The following is an 11897-nucleotide window of genomic DNA, read 5'->3' as shown; positions in this document are numbered from 1 at the left end:
TACAGCATGGAGATCTTTTATGAAGCACTTCACATAAATTTGAAAGCACTCTTGAAAATACAGTCTGCAGAAATAACACTTTAGGTAATGTAGCTGAACTTGTGTTCTAGGTGAGCATTTTCAAATATAACAGTGGGATACAGCAGACTGGTAACGGTATGTGGGAAATCCCACAATAGATGACACTTATGTTATATAAAACACACCAAGTGGAAAAAAAATAGAAATCGACTGAATAGGAAATGATTCATTCATGCGGTAAAGGTTTCCGATTCCAAAAAAACAACCGCATGACTTTTCATAAATCAAATGATAAAACATCAGTGACGCGTGCATCCTCTTAATATTGTTCAATCCATGTGTAGCAACAAATGGGCCTATTTCATAACTTGATTGTGCTTACCGCCTAAAAGCAAATTATTTCTGTTTTTCACATATTAAAAAAAAAGCTCCCCAAAAATCTTCCAGACAGCCCCTAGGGGAAATATCCACTAGGGTCCAAGCACCCTGTGCTCTAATGGGTATTTAGGGCGGTGTGTGTGTGTGTGGGGGGGGACAAACTCAAATAAATGTCCATATTTCTTGAAGTGAAAGAAACACATCACCCACATGAGGTACATTCATGTGGCAACGATCGTTTTTAGACCACAAAAGAACTTCATCACAAGACTTATGTTCTAGAATAACAAGAACAGATGATTAAACCATGTTGTGCATATCACACACCATAACAATAAACCACAGGTTATCATATAATCAGAGTGTCACTCGGTGCTTTCCAGTCCAAAGCAGAAGGAGCTCATAACATCCATCACTGGCACTTGTCGCTGTTTCCCAGCGTGCATCGTGCCTCTCTGTGTTTTTCTACACATGAGGCCAAAACACCCAATTACTGCCTGAGGACCCGAAGGTGCAGAGGGTAGCGTGGGGCTGCTGCAGCCACGGCGCAGGCGGAATTCCAGCCTGAACCAGCAGCTCATAAATTCACCGCTACAGCCAAATGGCTCTTCAGGTGCACTTGTTGGGGATCGGCACCAATGTCCAGGTTTGGCTGCGAGACAGAACTAGGAGGGAGCTAAATCAGCTCTCATCCTTTGTTCCATCTTTGAGGCTATCAAACACATATTTTACAGCAAACAGACAGACACACACACACAAACAAACAAAGAAAACTGATGCTGTGTTCTTTTATGTAGAGAGATATTTGTCTTCGGGGAGGGATAAAGTATTATGAGAGGAGCTGGTTGGCTTTCAGCTCAGAGGAACTGATAGATGCACATCGATCTTATATATTCTCATTGGCATGAGAGTCTGCAGCCTTTCAGCACAGACGAGTGTCATCTACAGTGGATGCGCATCACCTGATAGTTGCTCCCTGCTAATTCACGACTGAATGGTGGATCGATAAAGCTGAGTGTGTTTTTCAATCTGTTGCAGGGTGATGTCTTTTATTGAAAAAAGTGTGGCTAGACTGGACCAGCTGGACAGACTGGAGGCTCTGGCTCTGGAGCTGGGGAAAAGCCATTATCATTACAACGCCCCGCCTAAGTACTACAGCGTAAGGCCCCCGATGGTCCCCAACAGCTTTGAGCTGCTGTCTGTTTGTGTGTGATGCTGCTTTGTTTGGAGAGGCGTACACATATTTTTTAATTTGTGCTGATGGTGTAGCGCTTTATTAGCCATTATATAACGAGACCCCTAAAGTCACAGCAGCCGAATTAGCTGACGCACATCCCCAATCTGCAAAAATGCTTTACCCACCCGCTCTTGCAAATAGCACATAACAATCCACGAGCACATTAGCATCTCACATTATTATTTTTATTTATTTATTTATTTTTTCCCAGTATGTCGGAGCAGAATTCATCTGCGCCGTGCAGCCCATCTTGAAGGAGAGGTGGACGGCCGAGCTGGAGGAGGCGTGGAAGGTAAGGAGCCTGTGACCTGTGAGTCTCTCCACCTCCCGTTCTGGTTAAATAACCTCGTGGAATAGATGTGATGGCTGCGACCATCACAGCAGCAACGCTGGTTCCTGCTCGACTCCCTTCCTTAATGCTCCGCGTTACATGTCAAGATGGAGACTAATGCAACACAAGTTTGAGTGATGGTAAAATCTACATCTCACTGAACCATGCAAGAGGGTGCTGAGCAAGTGGAAAGTGTTTCTGTCACGACGAGTTTTATCACTCTAAGACGTTTTTTTTTCTAAATGAAAGATTGCTGACGCTGCCCAGAGAGAAACGTTTTAACAGCTGTAAAGAAAAATCCAAATGCTTAGATCTAAAGTATAATATCCACATAAAAACTGTGCATCCTTTTCCATTTTGACCCTCTCCTGCTCTCTAGTGGCTAATGCTGGTTTGTCACACGTCAGCAAAGTTTAAAGTTCATAATCTGCTAATACATTTGCAAAACGTCAGTCAAGTCCTACCTTAACATTTTCAGAGGAATGTTTTGTATTCTGTGTGTGTGTTTCTTAAGCCACTTAATACTAACCTATGAATCATTCAAGCACAAAAAAGAAGCATAAATTGAGGGATTTGGGGAGTGTTATGTCCACACATAACAGGTAATTTAGCAATGAACTCATTTTAAATCGTATCTTTAGGCCCTTTGTTACTAGAAGCCTGTCAAATAAAACAAACGATTTGTTCCCATGTCTTATTCTGAATTGGCAAAGCAAAACTTTTTTAAAAATGCCAAAGATAACACCAGTTTAAAGACATGAAATGTTTTCACCAACAAGGTGATTCTCAAAGACCTTTATCTCATAGTGCAGTAAGTTTGTGAAAGTGTGTATTAAATTACACACAGAAGAGGAGGGAACTGCTAAAACCTGATGACAAAAGCTTCACACTTCAAGGGTCAGCATGTGTGTAATGCTTATTGTTTCTGATCCAGACCATGTTCCAGTTTGTGACCAGCCTCATGAACCAGGGATACCAGGAAGAGAGCGCCCGGCAGCGCCAGCTCGCGCTATCCCCGAAGGAAAGACCGGACAAGAGAAACACAGCGCTATGAGACAGCACTTCTTTTAAACGCCACACAGACTGTTATCACCAGTACAGCACAAAAATGCAGTTTGTAAATAGCATATTAACCGTAATGTTTTCCGTCTTGCTCACGTTTGGTCCTTTAGTATTTCAACAGACAAAAACGAGCTGTGACTGTTTAGAAAGCACTTTATTTTTGAATTTAAATTCTGTTGCTGTCCTCTTGTATGAGAGCAGGACTCTGGTATCACGGTGGGACAAACACAAATGGGTGGAAACATTTTCTGGCTGCAGTCAAACATGCTTTGTGATTGTGATAAACAAAAAAAGGCATCTGAATTACAGCCAATACTCCTCTCTGTATTTATAACTCAAACATGCTTTCAGTAAATCTGCAGCTTTCAACATTTTCTGCACTATTGAACCAAATCATGACATCATTCAGACATTAGCTGAAGCTGTAATATACATATTGGTGTTAAAGTATTTAAGACAGCCAGTTTAACAGCTTGGTATCGGTATGTAAAAACAGTGACTAGAATATTAGTTGTGCCTCTAAAGACATAATAAAAATAAAAAATAAAATACAGTACATGACATTTGACCCCACCAGAAAAACAAAACAGGACATTTGGTTCTACGTGAAAACTCAAACTGACATTTAAATCCAATTTCATGAAAAAAGAAAAAATGAAACATCTAAAACCAGCTGAATTAGAATGAGCTAGCACAACTTTTATTTTTAGCTGGCAACATAACATAAATATGCTCTAACAATTAAATAGAGTGAAGGGCTGTTAATCATCGGGCTCCAGAGGCAGCAGAACTTTTGAGAATCTGGTCCCGAAGCAGAAATGGTGGAGATGATGAATGAGAAATCCTCAGTTTTCTGTTCCAAATGGCACTGGGCAGTCAGGGATGAGATGTTATCATGCAAACAATGGCATAATATCAAAGCAGTCAGTGAATCTGAGGCCTCGAATGAATGGGAGGAAAGCAGATTGGGGGCTGCAGATCACATGGAGCCCTCTCCCACTCCCCTCAGATAGTGCGAACCAGTTTAGGTACCCAAGGTTGTCTTAGAGTCTCTTGCTCATTGGGTGGCTTTGGTTTTCTTGCTTTTGCTTTTCTTGTCTTTCTTCTTAAGTCCATCCATATGAGCTCTGAGGAGGTTAGAGTACGCCTGAAAATGAAAGAAGCACAAATGGTGGATTTATCAAAGAGGCAAAACTTTAAGAAAAATATGGTAGTTTCAGTCTTATATGGAGATCAAAAAAGATTTTAGATGAAAACTTGCTCAACCTACCATCTGAAATTTGATAACTTCTTTGGTGCTGACCTGAAATTATAAGTGAAAAATCAGGATTAACCAGCTGTGGGGACGGCAAAGCATCTCAAAATTTAAATCTTAAAGCAACTCACCACTGTGCTAATTTTCTTCTTGCCGTCAGTCGCTCTGAGGAGACATTTGTTGTCTGCAGGTTCAAAAGACTCCGCGTGGCCCTTTCTGGGCACCGGTTTGGTTCTCCCATCATCTGGAAGAATGAAAGACTCTTATTAAAAACTGCATAAATATAAATAAATACATTTTGAAACATGGAAATTCACAGCTTGGTTGTCGCTTTTAGAAAAACCCACTTACACTTCTTTAATGTGATGACAACACTGCCTGATGTTCTGCATTTCTGGAAGAGCCGTGTCAGCTCTGTGAGAAACTGGACAACAGGAGGAGAAAGAAAAAAGATGTGAAATCAAGCTAACAGTCATGCAAAGTAGTTTAAGCATGGTCAGCAAGATTATGTAAAAACTACACCGCCGAATTTCATGAAACTTGGTGAGAAGGTGAAGCATTGGTGGAGGAAGAATTAGTTTAAATTCGGTGTGGATCCAGATTATTTTATTTAAAAGTACCGATTAGAGAATTGGCCTCGATAGATTATACAGACTGCCTTACTAGTAATATTTTATGAAACCGTTAATCCTAATCGTAACAATAAGATTTTTATTACTTATTTTCACTATTGCTAATCTTACGCTAATACATAAAAGGAGACGAGAGGACAATTTCAAGCATTTAATGCTACTGCACTGCTCCACAAAACTGCAACAGTTTAGCTAAGTGTAATCCAATTTAACAAGTGGCAGCTGGAGATAATGTTAACAACACCTGGCTGAGAACCTACGGATTTCGGTTAGCTCCGTTTTGACCTGAACAATCAAATTATGCCAGAAAGTACAACTTTAAAGTCTAAGACCAGTCTTAGCTTCAGAGCTAACTGCTAATCTCAATCTGCCTACTGGCGTGTCTAACATTGTGGCTATTAGCAAGCTAGCTTTACGACAGCTAAAGAATACAATGTCTACTTCTATCGCATAGTGAACAACAGGCCGAGTTATTAACGAGGTATATTTGCTCTTACCGAATCATTTTCCAGCAGCACCATGTCTCTGACTTCAGTTGTGGTGTTAACTCACTAACCGCAAGCTAACTGCTGTGAAGCACACGTAGCCTACTGCACAAGCCGAAGCCCCGCCCTGCGACCTCATGACCTGTGCGCGATAGCTTTACCTCACACTGCCGCCTACTGTTCGGGAGGGCAAAAACAAGCAATGACACACTTGTTTTGTAAGTTTTAAAGCAGGGCTGCCCAATCCCAGTCCTCGAGAGCTACTATCCTGCAGCTTTTAATGCACCTACTCCAACACAGCTGAATCAAATGAATGGCTTGTTATCAGGCCTTTGCCAAACACGATGGCATGCTGAAGAGGTAATCAAACCATTTGATTCAGCTGTGTTGGAGTAGGGATGCATCTAAAAGCTGCAGGACGGTAGCTCTCGAGGACTGGGATTGGGCACCCCTGTTTTAAAGGAAACATTTGTACATTAATATCCATAAATTCCGCCGTCAGCTGATAAATGGGCTGTATTTGTATAGCACTTTTCTAGTCCCTAAGGACCCCAAAGCACTTTACATATCCAGTCATCCACCCATTCACACACACATTCACACACTGGTGATGGCAGCTACATTGTAGCCACAGCCACCCTGGGGCGCACTGACAGAGGCGAGGCTGCCGGACACTGGCGCCACCGGGCCCTCTGACCACCACCAGTAGGCAACGGGTGAAGTGTCTTGCCCAAGGACACAACGACCGAGACTGTCCAAGCCGGGGCTCGAACCGGCAACCTTCCGATTACAAGGCGAACTCCCAACTCTTGAGCCACGATCGCCCGATACAGATGCAGAGGTAGTGTGTGACATTGTTCTCTCAACTATAGCTAGCCTGCAAAACAAATGACTATGTTTGTTGTACAGAGGTCACTGAAAGAAGAAGAGAGAAAAAGCTCACTTGACCCAAAACACCAATCTTACTTTACATATTTCTCAATGATCAGGCTCTATCATATTTTAAGACCTCACAGTCGCATAAGATCCCAATAGACCACTGCCTTCTCAGACTCCAGGCTTACTTGTGTTTTTCTCGGGTTTCCAAAAGCAAATTGCAAAGAAGAGCTTTCAGCTGTCAGGATGTTGTGCTGTTGGGAAACCTTAGTTTGGATTCAGGAGACAGGAACACTCTCTTTTTTATGATTAGGCTTAACACCAACTTTTAATGACTTTTACAGTTAGAGTTGGATCAGGTGTCCCTCAATTATGTCGTTATAGACTCAGGCAACTGGGGACCTCCCCAAGATAGCCTTGGCATTCTCCCCACCATACTTTGTTTTTTGTTTGTCTATCTATGCTCTCTTTCTTCTCTTCTCTTTCCCTTGAATCCCCAACAGGTCACTGTAGATGACGGTGTCTTCCTGAACCTAGCTAACTGACAAAGGTGTCTTCTTGTTAAAGGGGAGTTCCTCCTCCCCACTTTTCCCAAAAGCTCTTCATGGTGCATCGTCTGATTGTTTGAGTTTTCTCTCTAATCTATGGTGTCCTTACCTTACATCATGAAGTTAAAGCATCTCAAAGCGACTGTTGTGAACTGACACTATAAAAAAAGTCTAAAGATCAGATTCTTTTTCTTCCCACCATATCTTTATTACACTGTTCTTTATGCAAAACAGATCAGCAGTCCAAGCAGTACTCCACAGGAAGCTGCTGTATAGTGTGAGATCTCACCCCATCTGACAGCATCTCCAACACTTGGGTGGAAACATATACAAAGACCAACACAAACAAAAGTACAAAAATCTACCAACAAACTGAACAATTGCAGACACAAACAAACAGAGGACATCCATGCAACATATCAGAAACAAAGATGAGGTTCTTATTGCACAGCTGCAGCTTCCACTGCCCTTGTCTGTAACTCCAGGATTGTGCTGGCGCATTCAACCAATATTCCTGTGCTGGCAAAAGTTGGTGGATTTCTCAGCCTTTCTTTGATGACTTTCCCCATCAAACCTGCGCTTATCTGATCAGACCAGCAGGTGTAAGCATGGCCTTGTAGTGCTGTGCTGGTCAGTGTTACTTAGATACTGCAGCCACAGGTACACAAAAGTCTCATGCATGTTTACATATTTAACCATGACATTAAAATGCACTCAATGGTTGATATTCAGTAATCATGCTTTAAAACAATCAGCTCAGCAGTGAATGATCACACTGCGCCTGAAAGAACATTGTAAGTCTGACTGCACATGTACTAAAACATGTTCAGTCAGAACTGTAGCATGACACATTTAGTAGGTTAATTAACATATGTGACAGTTGTATTAAAAAATATCGTTCCTGACAAAAAGGTCGTAAAAACAGCAGAATACTGTGTCCCAACTGGGATTTGAATGTCATGAAATGCACTTAAGATTCATAAAAGAGCTTCAGTCATCTCGATAGTGAACAGTCTGGGTGGTGTCCCAGGTCATCGAGGAGCACAGCAAACTCTGAATACCAGTCTCTGTTAAATACTGCCTTGAGCTGACTGTACAGGGTCGTATTCTTCATTTCAGGTTGAGATGCATGCTGGGACACCACCAGGCCCACTCCAGCGGTGGTAAGAAAGTAGTCTCCTGACCAGTTAGAGGTACCTGGGTAGCAGCAGAGCATAAACCTGGTCAGAGATTCCATCAACTGACTTAGAGCAACAACACATTTGTAGAATAACTGTGTTTCTCACCGATATAAGCTACTTTATCAGTCACCATGTATTTGTTGTGGTTGACTCTGGAAAATGGAATATCGGACTGGTTTGCCACTGGGACGATGTAGAGTTTCTGAAAAAAGAAAGGAGCGTAAACACAATTTTTTTTTAAAATAGTGGCAATCATCTTCAGGAGTTTCATGTATCCCATGTTGCGTCTTACTATCTGGATGCTGATATGCTGCTGAGGAGAGTCGAGTGAGGCTAGAGACTGAAGAAAAGGCAACATGTCTGGATCAGAATCCCGCCCGCAGCTGATCAGCATCCTGATTTGCACTTTCCTCTCGAACGCGGCCGTCTTGATGGCATCCTCGATGACCGGCCAGTATCTGCTGAGTGAAAGCCGAGGATTTCAGAGTGAGGAAAACAGAGGAAAACGATGTGGATCATTAATGTGGAGTATTTTCTGTAAAGGGTTAAGTTAACCTCCGAGGCCTGTCAAAGCGCGTGGTGGGGAAGTACTCCATGACAGCTACATCAACATAGTGTTGAGCCCCATAGATGATGGAGAGAATAGCATCCAGGTCCTGAGTCCTCGATGGAGGACAGAAGGATGGAGGAGAAGCCTGGAGTGAAACACAAGAAATCAACAGGAGCACTTGATTCATAACCACAGGTTTTAAGTATGTTTTTGTAGACATAGCTGCAGACTACAACCCTTTCTCTATTAATGATAAAGAAAACCTAACAGTATCCTTTAAAAAGGAACTGAAACCTAATGAACTTACTGCCACATACAGCCGGGTGGAGATGTTATTCTCTTTCACCAGCAGGGGGTGTTGTTTGTTGATGTCTGTGTTATAGTTTGCAGGCCAAGGCTGTGGCAAGGAGCTGTTGGGTTGACCCATCACCCAATAGGACTGGAAGATTTTACGAAGGTCCTTCGCAAGACTGGAGCAGTTGTAGATCACAACTCCTAGTTCCTTCACCTGCAGTTAAAAGTAACTCTTTAAATTGTTTAGCAGCGTTTCTAAAGGTTCAAAATAGCAAAGTACCTTTGATTGTCTAATGTGAGCGTTCACCTGTGTTAAAGCCCTCCAGTCCATGTTGGCGCTTCCAATAAACACGTGTTTCCTATCGACAATCCAGAACTTGCTGTGAAGAACGCCGTTTGCAAGGCGGCCAAAGTCCACCTTTCTCACATGAACTCCTGCAGGCAGGAAGAAAAAGACAAGGGTCAAGGTCAAGCTGGTGCAAAGAGTTGGTGGCCTACAAGACTTTGTTGAAGAGAAAGCAAACCTTTTTGTTTTAAGATCTGTAAATCGGTGGAGTTTGTTCTGACGGTGGGAACACTCGTTATCACTCGGACAGTCACATTCCTCGAAGGAAGCTCTTCAAGCTCTTTCAGGATGTTCCTTCCCTGCCAAGGACACAATGAAAACATTAGAAGAAAAAAGTTTGTAGGGATGTTTTAATGAGGAACACAACTCTCCACTGCAGCTGGTAACTCACGGGCATATCAGAGGAAGAGTTGACACTGATGTCTTCCCCAGTTAACGTCCAGTAGAAAGAGACCACATCCACTTCGTTTGTTGCCACTGAGATGAGATTGTTCCAGACTTGTTCAAGAGGGATCCCAAATGTTACGTTGCCTTTGTATTTCATATGTTCGGGAATGCTCTCCACAAGGGCCATGCTGCAGGATTTAAAAAAAAGACATCTGCTCAGGGAATTCTTTGGAAGTTGAAGTGGAAAAAATTGAAAAAAGTAACTTTTAATCTTTAAGTCTACAGATGTGGAGTTGTAGACTCATCCAAAGCTTTAACTGACATCTATGAGGTGCTTTTACCCCTTTTAAGGGGTATTACAGCTTCCCTTTAACCTCTATATCCTTAAAAACAGTCAAAGTTGATGTTTTGTAGAGTCAAAATATTACTGCAAATGAACTTAAAACAAACACTTGCTTCTACTAGCAAAATGATTTTGAGGGTTACCAGGAGAAAGGCTCTTTTCTCCAAAAATATCTCGATGGCTTAGGTTTGCAAAGTTGCATCTGAACAGACAACAAGAGTTTTGGAACAATTTCCTTTGGACAGACTAGAGCAAAGTGGAGATGTTTGCCGAAAACCAAACACAGCACAGCAGCACAAACACCTCATATCAACTATCAACCGCGGGGGAGGACAGGTGATGGTTTGGGCTTGTTTTGCAGACCTGCACCTTGGTGGTATCGAGTCAAAAGAATCCAGATGCTGAAATGGCACAAAGTCCAGACCTCAACCTGACTGAAATGCTATGGGGGGCTTTAAGAGAGGTGTGCAAAAATGAATGCCAGCAAACCTCAATGAAGCAAAACAAAGGAGTTAATCAAAAACAATGTGAAAGACAGTCACACAAAAAATGATTACATCAAGTACTTCTATGCATTTTTTTTAACGTTTTACCAACTTTCTACAAACCTTAAAAGAAACCTGACGTTTGATGGCAACATCCCCTGAGAATAAGTGACTTCACCTGGTTAGCTAGTCACATAGCTTCACAGCCTTTATTGTAACAAAGAACTTCCTTTTCTTTGTGGCAGCTTCAGTGATATTCCAGTGAAGCAGCTTTTACCTTTGTGGGCATAAAACCGCGGTAAAGTGAGCCGTCATTTGTGAGCCGCGGTCAAGCCAGCCGCCTCCTATCCGCCGCATAAATTTCCTTGCGCTTTTACACCAGTCTTTACGGTAGCGCCTTTTCGCTTTATATCCCACGTGCACGCGCGCGCACAAATTACAATGGAACAGCCCAATACAGTCAATACAATTATGGAAATTTCAGAAATTTATTAAAAATCATCCTGAATAGTTGAGGTCCAACTTTCAACACATCCCTCCTCTGGGACACCTACTGTACCTGTGTGCCAAGTTTCATCCAGATTTACTGTAAAATTCCTCAGAAATTAAAGGAAACTTATATTCAATCAATACAGCCAATACATACAATTATGTCAATTTTCAAAAATTATTAAAAATCATCCTGAGTGACACTTTCAAAGATGAAACATGGGCTTTTTAAAAATTAATTCTTAGTTTTATGTTCAATATACTTAAAATTGTTAATCTTATGGGTGTAATTAATATTTTTAAATTTGATTTAATTAATTCTCATACCGTTTTAATGTTAAATAATATTGATATTTCCAATTTATTGAACACATTTAATTAAATCCAAAGAGCCCTTTCCACATCCTTTCTGAGCATGCGCAGAGAATGAAAAAAATCTTCGCGCATACGCATTGACCTTCTTCACCTACGCCACAGTGTGCTTTGGCCACGTGTCTGGAAAGAGGGATTAATCACGATTCATCCGTTGGAGTTAAGGTAATTTCTTCCTATTTTTAATAGAATATAATTTAACTAGTACTTTGTGATAATATATGGCGTATATTTTTCCGGTAAATATGTGGGCAGTATGTGTTCTGTAGGTTGTAGCATTTTGCTAGCATTGGAAACATTCATTTGCATATTCGACGTTACTGCACATCTGAATATTGTCCCATCTGCGTTTAAAATTTCATTCGAACTCCGAATAGCACACTTATTTTATTTGTTTTATTGCACTATCAAGTTAGGAGAACGTTAGCCCGAACAAGAATTGGGATACATGTGCAGTGATTGTTGAGGACTCGTCTGTTTCACTGAAGAGAACCGCTAGCTGCGTAGTTTGCATATCTTCGCGCATCAAGTCTCAAAGAGACCTCTGAAGGTGACCCCCACTTGCCCCCAAAATTAAGTATACTGGGTGGTTAGTGCTCCGTTTGTTTGCTACGGTGTCAAAGAT

General features: G+C 41.7%; 3 protein-coding genes and 1 long non-coding RNA gene across 9 annotated transcripts in view; 2 read left to right on the top strand and 2 right to left on the bottom strand.

The window, feature by feature from the left end:
• The window catches only part of xgb (x globin), a 15632-nt gene extending 12027 nt beyond the window's left edge, over positions 1-3605 (top strand). The window contains exons 3-5 of the mRNA XM_005916942.2: positions 1438-1558; positions 1848-1928; positions 2902-3605. Of these exons, the coding sequence (XP_005917004.1) occupies positions 1438-1558; positions 1848-1928; positions 2902-3021 (322 nt within the window). The 3' untranslated portion in view covers positions 3022-3605. The remainder of the gene's footprint in view (positions 1-1437; positions 1559-1847; positions 1929-2901) is intronic.
• srp14 (signal recognition particle 14) lies at positions 3165-5587 on the bottom strand. The gene is made up of 5 exons (XM_005916943.3): positions 5414-5587; positions 4636-4708; positions 4416-4528; positions 4300-4332; positions 3165-4176 (listed from the first exon to the last, which is right to left on the bottom strand). The coding sequence occupies exons 1-5, from the start codon at positions 5435-5437 to the stop codon at positions 4087-4089; spliced, it is 333 nt and encodes a 110-aa protein (XP_005917005.1). The 5' UTR covers positions 5438-5587; the 3' UTR covers positions 3165-4086.
• A 1421-nt stretch (positions 5588-7008) lies between these two features.
• The window catches only part of LOC102295826 (5'-3' exonuclease PLD4), a 17097-nt gene continuing 12208 nt past the window's right edge, over positions 7009-11897 (bottom strand). The window contains exons 1-9 of one of the 3 annotated variants that reach the window (XM_005916939.2): positions 10689-10824; positions 9588-9771; positions 9375-9495; positions 9158-9285; positions 8864-9064; positions 8562-8701; positions 8299-8467; positions 8112-8208; positions 7009-8022 (exon numbers count right to left, since the gene is read on the bottom strand). In XM_005916939.2, coding sequence (XP_005917001.1) covers positions 7820-8022; positions 8112-8208; positions 8299-8467; positions 8562-8701; positions 8864-9064; positions 9158-9285; positions 9375-9495; positions 9588-9771; positions 10689-10768 — 1323 coding nt within the window. In that variant the 5' untranslated portion in view covers positions 10769-10824 and the 3' untranslated portion in view covers positions 7009-7819. Of the gene's footprint in view, positions 8023-8111; positions 8209-8298; positions 8468-8561; positions 8702-8863; positions 9065-9157; positions 9286-9374; positions 9496-9587; positions 9772-10688; positions 10825-11897 lie in introns of those variants that run through there. The other 2 variants (XM_005916937.3, XM_005916938.3) reach the window with 2 other exon arrangements.
• LOC121814099 overlaps positions 11138-11897 on the top strand; it is an 8860-nt gene continuing 8100 nt past the window's right edge. The window contains exon 1 of one of the 4 annotated variants that reach the window (XR_006054071.1): positions 11138-11437. This is a non-coding gene — a long non-coding RNA (uncharacterized LOC121814099). The remainder of the gene's footprint in view (positions 11438-11897) is intronic. The other 3 variants (XR_006054070.1, XR_006054068.1, XR_006054069.1) reach the window with 3 other exon arrangements.

This window comes from Haplochromis burtoni, unplaced genomic scaffold (assembly GCF_018398535.1).
Source record: "Haplochromis burtoni strain Fernald_Lab_line unplaced genomic scaffold, NCSU_Asbu1 Contig_16, whole genome shotgun sequence".
NCBI classification, from domain to species: Eukaryota; Metazoa; Chordata; class Actinopteri; order Cichliformes; family Cichlidae; genus Haplochromis; species Haplochromis burtoni.
The sequence above is the reverse complement of the archived record's forward strand: the minus strand, read 5'-3'. Positions and strand labels throughout refer to the sequence as shown.

Excerpts from the sequence above, each read along its gene's own strand:
- srp14 (XM_005916943.3), bottom strand. The coding sequence starts at position 5,437 with ATGGTGCTGCTGGAAAATGATTCG. Across the intron at positions 4,709-5,413 it reads TGCTGCTGGAAAATGATTCG|TTTCTCACAGAGCTGACACG; the intron begins GTAAGAGCAAAT and ends CCTGTTGTCCAG. Across the intron at positions 4,529-4,635 it reads TGTCATCACATTAAAGAAGT|ATGATGGGAGAACCAAACCG; the intron begins GTAAGTGGGTTT and ends TCATTCTTCCAG.